At 35.4% G+C, this 12,081-nt stretch overlaps 1 protein-coding gene across 1 annotated transcript; it reads left to right on the top strand.

Annotated features, from left to right (window-relative positions):
* Nucleotides 1-6,832: 6,832 nt before the first annotated feature.
* On the top strand, nucleotides 6,833-8,059 carry LOC140246822 (snaclec stejaggregin-A subunit alpha-like). Its single transcript, XM_072326150.1, has 2 exons — nucleotides 6,833-6,965; nucleotides 7,632-8,059. Exons 1-2 carry the CDS (start codon nucleotides 6,833-6,835, stop codon nucleotides 8,057-8,059), a joined length of 561 nt encoding a protein of 186 aa, XP_072182251.1.
* The last annotated feature ends 4,022 nt before the right edge of the window (nucleotides 8,060-12,081 follow it).

Genomic DNA, 12,081 nt, shown 5'->3' with positions numbered 1-12,081 from the left:
ACAGGGAACGAAAAGGGAAAGGCTCGAAAGAAGGGGAGTTTGAGAATAAAAGCCTTTAAAGATGAGGCGTAGAAGAGAATCAAAAATATCTTATTCAAATCTTAAAGTATTAAAACTTCAAAACTTTTCTTTCATAGTATTTCAACAAGTCTATGTACATTTAGCAGATGGTCTTTGTAAATGGCAAATGGAATGTGTTAGATGGCTGTGTAGGGAAGGGATGAACAGTTCAGTTTTTCATGAATATGGAATAAGAATATGAACAAAGGAGGGAGAGAATCTTTTGTAGGTTTTCATAATAGAATTGATGATGGCCATGATGATCGCCATCACTTGAGGAAGGTAATAAAGTTTAAGATAACATTAAATGTGACACTGCACCTCAAAACAAACAAAAAGTCGCCAGACATGAATTTTTAGTTAAGACCATATTCTGAAAGAGCAGACTTTAAGCTTTAAAGGGACTGTACAGTACTGGTTGAGGAAGGGATTCATATTTTGAACATTCCTAAGTGAGATAATGAAAAGCCTCTTATGAAATATGAACGAGCATGTAATTTTAAGAAGTATCCAACGTTTATTTGATGAAAATTGGTTTTCAAATTGCCGAGATATCAAAAAAAGTGATAATAATAAAAGGCGACATGCCACAACTTTATTAGGTTCTCTTTGTTTCACCTTGTTTTTGGATATCTCGGCCATTTCAAAACCGATTTTCATCGAATAAACTTTTGATACCCCTTAGAACTGCATGCTCTTTGACATCTCATAGAGTGGTTTCTGAATATCTTGCAAAACGTTAAAAGCTAAATCTACACCTCGACCAGAACTGTACACACCCTTTAAAATGATGTATAACTCAAATCAAATGGACTCTCCTTACCTATCTAAATATTGGAAAGAAAGCACAAACTCAGAAAAAGAGAAAAGAGGCTCTGAAGTACAGTGTCTATTCAAGCGCTTAATCTTTACCAAACCGTGCTGGCTGTGCGATGAATGGGACAAAAAACAGGAAGTAAACCACCAGAGTAACAACAATGAAGGGATTATCAGATTAAACTGAAATTAAGCATGCCTCATTAACACATTCTGTCCATAATTAATGCCAACGTTCAAAGCAGTAGCACTATCCTTTCAAAAGGTATTAGAGTTGAAAGTGAAGAGTGTGGACAAGGTTTTTCAGAAATGAAAAAGGGATTCTAAAGACAAACCTAATCACACTATTCTACCAAAAGTGTTTGAGATAAACTGCTAAAAAAAACACACTTTCCTGCCCGTTTTAAGATACCAAATTTTAGCACAATGTAAAAGAAGACCCGCTCTTTCAGAAAATATGAAAAAGTCAAGTTCGGCTAGGTTGACCCATTTCACTTATTTTCAGTCCTCACGCAAAATCAGTGTGTGCGACTTTATGTTCGTTTTGAGGTGCATGGTCACAAATGGACGTTAATAAGGAGACAATATTTTGAATCAATTTACAACACCTACACCCCTAATTCTATTGACATAATGCAACACAGAGTGTCAAAATGGACTACATCAAATGTCTTTATCATAAAAAACAAATCAAAGAATTTGATTGAAGGGACATATTGTATGTCTGTATCGGCCTGGAAAAGGCTCCTTGATATATCCAGAGAATTAATGAGAAACATAGATTTTGCTTTTGAAAATCCATTCCTTGAATTATATGCCATGTAATTGTGACAGGTCTCGTTAAAATTAAAGATGTCATAGGATTTATGAACTGAAAATTTATCAAATTCTGAAATAAAAAGAAAATGTCACATAAAACGAAATAACCTTTTTTTTTTTCAGCTTCAATTATTCTTATGCTTTTCATGTACGGCATCATATTTATTTTCCATCGTATATGCTGCCCAACAAATATCATGACAATAAAATTAATACACATCTGCCAACTCACGCGTTGTTTTCAGTGGATAAACACAAGTAAACAACATGACAGTGTTTAATTGACAGAATTAAAGGAGTCCTCAAGTTTCCCCTAATGAAAACATAAAAAAGAAAAGCTATTGTCAGTAAGGTAATGTAGATTGCTTGGATAATCTGCAATGAAATTTGAAAATCATAATCCTATTATTCCGCCTCAGGTTAGCTGAATGATATACTAGTTGCGTGACGGACAAAAGAGAAACATTACATTTTAAAAAGGAGACAATATATCATCTATATCTGCCTGTCATTTACTTTGCGTGATGTGAATTACATATGATGCCACAGTATCATACATATCAATGTATATATATATATATATATATATATATATATATATATATATATGAAGAGCTTGCATCTAAAAGGAGCTAAATCCATCAAGTTTTAGTGGATTTAGCGCCTTTTGGAAGCAAGCTATTCATATATTGCATAGTGTTTTATTGCGGGTAACAGAGCTGTTTGCAACAATACTAAATGAACCAGTATTGAAGTTTGATTTTGAGTATGACAAACACGATTTGCTTTATTAATTTCGATCCATGGGTGCGTGGGAGGATATTGATGATATGTCAGTCCCATATTGAAATCGTGTATATCATCCCCGGCTTTATCGCCGCTGTATCTAATAAAGTATTCGTATCAAAATCTTGTACACGTGGCATAACAACAAAAATATAGTCTAAGTGCAATTCTGTAACATGTAAATGTAACAATGAAGACATGCTTTGATCCTCATTCTTGCTTGTAAACATTTTCTTCTGAAGAGGATTAAGCTAAAATAATAAAATGCCGTTAGGGAGACATGCGGTCTTTCCTGGAAAAGACATGATGGGAAGGCATAATGAAAGTTAGTGATGACAAATATAATTTATCTTGACATTGTCATTTTACTCCCAAAGAGCTGAAACCAGCATAAAGAAATCTTCAATAATCTTCTTCAATATTACAGCTCCAGCTATTCCGTTTACATCTCCTAAACCTAAGTGCTGTTTGACATTTGAAATATGTTATAGAGTAGATGGACATTTCATTGATTTATTTCATAAAGCAACCTTGTCCAAAATGAAACAGCGACTGATAGTTATTGTTATTTCTTTCCATCTCCTACTGAACGCCCAGTAACAATAGGGTTTAGGTTGCCGCGCAGTGTTCTTTAAGCGGCCTGAATGAATAGTAACGTCGTAAAAGTTACCCTCTGATCTAGCCAAAGACGCATTCTTATTATCATTTTCATCTTAATTGATTGCATGTTAGCGATTTTACGAAGACGAACGCTGAAGTAGATGCATAAAATCGATACGTCTATAATGACTCAATATCTCTTTATATTTGACGCCTAAGTCATTTACAAACGACTTTGATCTCAACAAACATTATCTCTCTTGACTATGCAAGGACGAAAAACGAAATGACAGTTTGATCAAATTCTGTTCTTTCTACCTTCTTGCTTATGTCATAGTTTTCTTTTTTTTTTATTTAACTACTCTTTTATTACATCGATTCTTGCCAATTGTTTCCTCTCTGAGAAGGCAGTTTCACTGATATATAATACGCAGAATGTGCGAAAGAGACCAAACCGAATCTTTAGCGTCTGAGGATCAAGATATTTGGTTATTTTCGTTGGTGATACCCGTTTAATATCAAAAGGTAAGTCACTTGACATTTTAACTGATTCGGCATTTCGCGAATTCGCAAATTCTTATTATTCAAACCAGCTTATATTATGAGTTTAGATTTTTTTTTTTTAATATGCTCCTTTAAGGAACTTATAGGGTTTTTTGGGGGGAACAATTTGACATTGCAAACTGAAATATATATATATATATATATATATATATATATATATGAAGAGTTTGTTTGCAAAAACCGATAAGTCCATTTTTGAAGATTTTGAAGTACGATCTCTGTCATAAAGTACAAAATAATACCTTTTAAATGATATATTGGTCACTACATATAAAGGTATATTTTTTAAGTTATGGTCAAAAGAAGCAAAAATTTTCTTATTATTCTCTTTATTTTTCTTGACCTTTAATTGCAAATATCTCCATTTGGTAAATATGGACTTATCGGTTTTTGCAAACAAACTCTTCATATATATATTAGTTCAATGGGGAAATTTAAATTTACATTTAAATTTGTAAACTTGTAAGTGTTATAACTTACATTCAACAGTGGACGTTTGAAGGAATGTCTCACTTCTAAAGGCATTAGCAACCGCATCCACAGGTTTTCACATCTAAAAGAGGCCCTACACTTTTACCTCGTTATGTACAAATAATGCCCTGCCATTGATTGAAAATATCATCTCGTAAATGTCATAAAAAAAAAAAACAAAAAAAAAACATTGCTTTAGTGATCAATCTTATACCCCTTTCCCGCTGCCACTCTCGGTGAACCGCCGTTGGACTCCCCGGAGAATTCACCGGGGAACCTCAGGTGAAATTTTCAGTGCCTTGTTTTCACACCTACGACATTGCTCTCGTTGAATTTTGTTTGCAACTTTCCCCTAACACGTTAGACGTGTTTTCTGCTAGCACCGCGGCCGATTCCAGCGGAAGTGTGTACTATGGCGCGACATTTTGCGCGCTAATTTAAACGTGATACTTTCCTAGTGGTTCGTACTCGTAATTCTCTACCTCTCAATTAATTCAACTGCAACATTCAACAGGACAAACGACACGGCAACTCAAGTACTAATGTCAGTTTTGCGCAGCACTTGAAGGGTTTGTTTGCAAAAACCGATAAGTCCATATTTGTCAAATGGAGATATTTGGGATTAAAGGTCAAGAAAAATAAAGAGAATAATAAGAAAATTTTTGCTTCTTTTGACCATAACTTCAAGAATATACCTTTATATGTAGTGACCAATATATCATTTAAAAGGTATTATTTTGTACTTTATGACAGAGACCGTACTTCAAAATCTTCAAAAATGGACTTATCGGTTTTTGCAAACAAACTCTTCACTTATTTGTATACAGCATACGTACAATACGACGATCCAATACAATGCCGGTGTACGTCACACGAACGACACACTGTGTATGTTTACATACATGCATTTACGTGTGGATTAATTTGGGAGCGCGAGCTAGCTAGCGAAAAACGTGTGCATTACCGGAAACAAACATGACCTTTGACATAATCTGCATATTTCGCCCGGTGTTTCACCGCGACGACCTTAAACGCTGGGAGTTCCTAGGTGAACCACCGGTGGTTTCCCGTTGAACTATCGGTGTTTTACCCAGGACGCTTCTAGGGTAAAAATTGCCCAAAATTGAATTGGTGTTTCACCTAGGCTTCCCCTAGGTTTCAACCAAGTTTCGTTTCACACTGCGGGGATACCCGCTTGCACACGGGGAAGATTTCCTTCAGCGGGAAAGGGGTATTAATCAAGACATAAAGCTGGGCATTTCAACTATAATACATTGTCATTAGCAGAGAAAAGTAGGGTAATATTCCTGCTATAGCAAAACAACTCTCTACGCATTGTGAACATGGCTGCTTTGCAAATATTATAATTCAATGAAATCAAAATGTCGTATACCGATTTTCTTTTTCAAAATAAATTGAGTATCTGAATTGTCCAATAATATTCTATTTAGCTGTGATGGGAAAGCAACATTATATATATAAATTAGAACATATGTGACTGTGCACCTCAAAACAAACAAAAAGTCGCCAGACATGAATTTTTAGTTAAGAACATATTCTGAAAGAGCAGACTTTAAGCTTTAAAATGATGTATAACTCAAATCAAATGGACTCTCCTAACCTATCTAAATATTGGAAAGAAAGCACAAACTCAGGAAAAGTGTGAACTGAGAAAAGAGGCTCTGAAGTACAGTGTCTATTCAAGCGCTTAATCTTTACAAAACCGTGCTGGCTGTGCGATGAATGGGACAAAAAACAGGAAGTAAACCACCAGAGTAACGACAATGAAGGGATTATCAGATTAAACTGAAATTAAGCATGCCTCATTAACACATTCTGTCCATAATTAATGCCAACTTTCAAAACAGTAGCACTATCCTTTCAAAAGTTATTAGAATTGAAAGTGAAGAGTGTGGACAAGGTTTTTCAGAAATGAAAAAGGGATTCTAAAGACACACATAATCACACTATTCTACCAAAAATGCTCGAGATAAACTGCTAAAAAAGCACACTTTCCTGCCCGTTTTGTGATACCAAATTTTAGCGTAATGTAAAAGAAGACCCGCTCTTTCAGAAAATATGAAAAAGTCAAGTTCGGCTAGGTTGACCCATTTCACTTGTTTTCAGTCCTCACGCAAAATCAGTGTGTGCGACTTTATGTTCGTTTTGAGGTGCACGGTCACATATATTATTATGACAATTAACATTTACATTAATTGTGGAGAGGCAATTTTGTGTAATGGACTTGGGTCATTCTTTGAATCATATGGACTTGGGTCGTTCTTTGATTCATATACATGATATTCTGCTATAGAGATGAGAGAAGGATGATAGAGGGCGCTACAATATGAATGTAAGAATGACCCAAGTCCTTCATTCTTACATTGATATAAGATTTAACTCATTCATTTAAGGCACTTCCGGGGGTAATTAGGATTTATCATTTATACACAAGATGAGTCCATGCATAAGCTACAATTTCCCATGTCAAACTGAATTTGACCAAATAATGGACTTGGGTCGTTCTTATATTCAGGTCTTCAATTGTATAATATGCCCAGAAGAAAGAACATTCATTGCTGGATACAATGCTGCAGAAGACCGAATCACTTTATTACTCTGCAAAACCTTTTTTTTTTTTTTTTTTTACAATCAATTTGTGACTATATCAAATCGCCTTATTTCCCAACAGCATCACTTCATCCAGTAGGAAACTATGGTGTTGCGGGAGTATCTTATCGTCTCTCTGACGCTGCTCATTTGCTGCGGGAGCGCCCTCTGTCGGACAGAGCAGATAAATAAGGACGCAGCGAGTGCTCTGTACACTCTCGCAGAAACCTGTTCATACTGTAAGTATCTGCAATTTCTTATACTTTTCTATAACAGTGTGAATGCATATTCACAAAAAGATCAAAGTTCCATGTAGTTAGCTGTAATAACTCTGTATGTGCCATGGCAGAAACTCCCTGTGTGCCCACATTATTCTGACACACCAACGTAAGTCATGCTTTGAGAAAACATTTTTTCTTCTACAATCTACGGAACTTCTATATTATTTTCTGTTAAGCTGGACATGACGTAGTTGTAGAGAAAATACCAAGCTTTGTTTTGATGAAAATTGTATGAAAATGAATGACTGTTTTTCTTTGAAATGCCTAGTAGCTACATTACTGTAAAGGCATGACTATTGCTCATAATTTACACACAAGTCTATAAGGAAACACCGCTTGATAGTCAATCACCACATAAAATGCAAGTTATTTGCGAAATGAACGGAAGCGCAAATAAAGCTTTCATCGCACAATATTATGGAATTGGCGATTTATGGATCGGTTTGCGCAGGTTTGTGGGTTTGAGCAGACAACGTATGCGAAGTTTGCACACCGTCGACTGAGTCGGAGGTGCGAACGTGGGGACATAAAGAGTTACTAACTCTATGGAAAGAACTTACGAGTTATAAAGACTTTGAGTGAATTACGTCCTGAAACAATTACCATTTCCTTTGCTTCTTCCAGTCAATTGCCCCAGTGGATGGCCAGCTCGGGCACCCGGGCGACAGTCTTGTTACATTTACCGGAGCGACTCTAAGACCTGGACCAGCGCAAGGGATACTTGCTCTGGTCTCGGCGGGCATCTCCTCTCGCTGGACTCGTTGACAGAGATGGCCACGGTACGGGACTTTCTCAAGTCCGAGTACGGCAAGTCCAGCACGCCCTGGGTCTGGACCGGGCTGAACGATAGATCCAAAGAAGGCCAGTACAAGTGGACCGGTTTCGGCGGGTCGCTTAGCAAGTCCAGTAATATGTGGAACTCTGGAGAGCCGAATAACCACAAGGACTGGTGGGGACCGGACGAGGACTGCGGGGAATTCAACGGCTACAAGCTCAATGATCTGAACTGTGATGAAAAGCGACCTTTCATCTGTGAATTCATCCCACAGTGAACGCGTCTGTCGTCATCGAGTCTTGGATAAACTAGCGAATTAATTGCTTTTCCGATTTCAGCAGTTCCATAGTTCTAGACTGTAAGGATTCCAATGATTCAAAACATAGAATAAGCATGCTGTATCAATTTTATTCAAACCTACCTCAGAAAGAAGGTGAAGAAATTTAAAAATCCAAACCTTGATATACGGATGAGGTCAAACGTACAAAGAGTAATAGGGAAATTTATCTAATCCTGACCTGAAAAAAAAAACACCAATTGACAAACAACAAACAAATAAAAAACAAAGTTTATTAACATTCAACCCATGTGAAATCAATTTTGAAGAAAATGCACATGTCGATATTTTGTTTACAGAACCTTTGCGGAACTTAACGCGCTGTTTTCCCGGAGTTAACTGGCACTTTGACGAAAAAAGGAAGTTTGAAAATCAAACAGCTCGTTCTGCACATAAAAAAGCATTATTGTTAGTCTGTTTGCTTTAAATGGGTGAGGATGTGTAGGGTATAAAGGGTAAAAGATATTGACAAACTTTATGAAATCAATTATGACTTAAACTATTCATCAAAATAAATTGAAATGATGAACAGAACTGTGCTTTTGGTTTCGTAAGTTTTATTTTCCTCCAAAGTATTCAGGGAAACTGGATCCTATGGTAATTCGAGTGATTTACTTGCATTGTGTTCAAAATCGGTATAGTATTCCATCAAACAAGTCGGTAAGCAATACATTCAAACGTCTGCAAGCTCAGGAGCAGCAAAGATACATGTAGGGCCTATATTTTGATATAATCACATCATTACGTGACCATTAATAAATAGCGTGGTTTCATATTTGCCGGCTGAAAAATCATACATCTCACACGTGCAGAGAGAGAGAGAGAGAGAGAGAAGGAGAGTGTGTGTGTTTGTGTGTTTATGTCTATATTACATACCCGACTGGTAGATAGCAATACATTATTCGGCAATGAGATATTCCAGATTATGAATGACTCAATCTCCTTTCAGAATTTCTGAAAAAAAAAAAAGAAAAAAAGTGTCCGTTATTAGATATTAAGAAATACAATAACAGATCTTACATAATTATACATACATACCTAAATAAGGCTTAATATTGATAATTATAACACTCTTGAGTAGACATAGCATTGACAATGATGTGGTCATCACTTCATTAAAGTTAAAAAAAAAAGAACAAGGAAGCCTTAAAAGACGTAAGAACAAGAAAGAAACAACAGAACCACAATACCTTCCTTACGTGGTTGCCCAGGATAATCAAGGAGGTATAAATGATCATAGAGGGAAATTAACAGAATTATTAGACATAGAAGAGACATACAGGGAACCCAAAAAATGTACAACACGTTATAGCGTTCGGTTATGACGTTAAAATGTTCACATAGCCCCCCCCCCCTACTCCCCATAAAAATGATGAATGACAAATTTGACATCTAACACATACACTGTTAATCACAGTCATACACTGTCTTTGCTTAGTCGATTAGAAAGACCCAACCATGTCATTCAATGGGAAAAGTTTGTATGAAGCATGTTAGAAAACAACAACAACAACAACAATAACACAAACGTCTGAGTAGTGAAATATCTTAACATAGCATTTTACACACTAATAAAAACATAACAAAACAAACAGCGGTCTGGAACTAAGGGGTACGTGTTAAATAGTAAAAATGCAGACAGTGTTGTATTTGAGGTGGCATAAAAATGCTTGAGCATGAGGTGATTTGTCGTAAAAGGCCTACTCGTACTTGATGTGTAGGCCTACGTGCTGGCTTTTTTGTGTGTATGTGCGTGCGTGTGTTTATGACATTGTGTGTGCCAACGTGGGGTCAGAAATCCCGATGGATTTTTGAAGAGGTGCTCTTACGTCCCAAAATGGGTACATTTTTCTTCTATTTTGTAGGCCGAGTAGATCACAAGTTATGTAATGAAATAAAAACTTTTTACATAGTGCGGCAAATTTTTATGTTATTTCTTGTTTAGTTTAGTTTTGTTTTGTTGTTGTTGTTGTTGTTGTTTTTTTTTTGCATAGGGCAGTCAATTAGGCATGCTGAGAAGATCTTTATTATTTTTTCTTTTTCAGGTGAACGTCATTACATTGAGAGAAAAGGCATTGGAGGAAAATTTCCAGCAAAACAGCTCTATGAAATTTTGAAGTGCATGCCATTTTTATTGCTCTGTACGCCTAAAAAAAAAAAGAAAAGTATAATGTCGGAAGTATTGTTATTTTGTAATCTTTACACTAATAATATCTTTACGGATATGTAAAGGGGCAACAATGGGTTTAACCTGAACATGTACATTATGTGTCTTTGTATACACGCACACACACACACACACAAACAAGTATTAAAACCTAAAATGGTTTTTAATTCCATTTTAGGTGTTAATCTCATACGTGTATGCATATACTCTAATAATTGTCCGAAATATTTCATTTCATTTTCGTTTCATTTCAGTTAATTTTCGACCGAAGTATGACTTTTGCGTAATACATTATACAAAATAAAGTACAATGTGACTTTTGCATATTCAACTGAGATTTGAATGCACGCCATATTTTGGTTATTGGTTTGTTTTGTTATGTTATTATTACCCTAGCGTTGCCAGTTATCCATGTATACACCTTTTGTTCACTTTATTGCGTGTGTGTGTGTGTGTGTGTGTGTGTGTGCGCGCATGCTCTTGCGTTTGTGCCAACAAACCATTTAAATATCAAGACTGGAAGTGACATCACTGCCAGTTTTATCAATACAATTGTTATTATCATGGCTTAATACTTTAAGATTGTAATATTTGTCTCTAACACATTGTCTTTACTCTATTGTGTGTCCATGACATATTTTGACATACTGCTGCAAGCAACATATTCAACAACACACATAAAAAATCCACCATAAAAAGAGAGTACTGGGCAAACCAGGGTCAGCAGTGTGTGTGTGTGTGTTTTTTTTTGTTTGTCTATAAACGTTGGTGACAGACAATCTCACATTAAAGTGGTTTATGCGTGTCGTAAAAGCTAAATGTCTGACATGTTTACATATTTGCCCTACCCGCATATTTTGAGAAAATAATGTCTTAATACAGCGACAGGCTTTTATCTTTCAGGTGGATGTGCTGGTAGATTGTTGAAGACACTGCTCGCCATTATCAAATTTGTCGTAAAATAAAAAAACATGACAAAGATATTTGGAGCGTGTAGTATCTGAAAAACAACTAAATCGAGTGGTAACTATGGTCTTAGTGTTAATTTATTGAAACACACACACACACACACACATATGAAGAGTTTGTTCGCAAAAACCGATAAATCCATTTCTGAAGATTTTGAAATACGGTCTCTGTCATAAAGTACAGAATAATACCTTTTAAATGATATATTAATCACTACATATAAAGGTATATTTTTGAAGTTATGGTCAAAAGAAGCAAAAATTCACTCATTAATCTCTTTATTTTTCTTGACTTTAATCGCAAATATCTCCCTTTGGAAATATGGACTTATCGGTTTTTGCGAACAAACTCTTCATATATATATCTGTATATATATATATATATATATATATATATATATATATATATATATATATATATATTTAAATTTGGATTTAAGTGGATATTCAACTATTTATACAATCGCTCATGATGTGTGACGAAATGAAGCTTTTGCTGAAAAGGAGGATCTAATATAGGTAATATGCATGGATTTGTCGAAAGCAGTCGACACCATCGATCAGGAAATATTGATTTATAAACCTAATTTGGTTTCATGTACCAGGTCAAGTTCTGCTCTAGTCCACAAATTATTTGCAAAAGCGTCAACAATATTATGTTATTTTTTCCAGTCTTTGTTTTCATTTGTCACTATATTTCAAGAAAGAAAATGCAGGAATATAACAAACCAAAGAAAGGACAGATAGATTGGTGTAATATTTATGTTTATGATCAAATTGGTTCTAAATCAAGACATTACATATGTATTTGTGGCGTGCAGTGACAA

The sequence above is a fragment of the Diadema setosum genome, chromosome 3, assembly GCF_964275005.1.
Source record: "Diadema setosum chromosome 3, eeDiaSeto1, whole genome shotgun sequence".
Classification (NCBI taxonomy): domain Eukaryota; kingdom Metazoa; phylum Echinodermata; class Echinoidea; order Diadematoida; family Diadematidae; genus Diadema; species Diadema setosum.
Note: the sequence above shows the minus strand (reverse complement) of the source record. Positions and strands in the feature narration are given on the sequence as shown.

Bases quoted from the DNA above. Each gene is read 5' to 3' on its own strand.
- LOC140246822 (XM_072326150.1), top strand. From the start codon at position 6,833: ATGGTGTTGCGGGAGTATCTTATCGTCTCTCTGACGCTGCTCATTTGC. The intron at 6,966-7,631 runs GTAAGTATCTGC...TGCTTCTTCCAG, and splicing joins CGCAGAAACCTGTTCATACT to TCAATTGCCCCAGTGGATGG.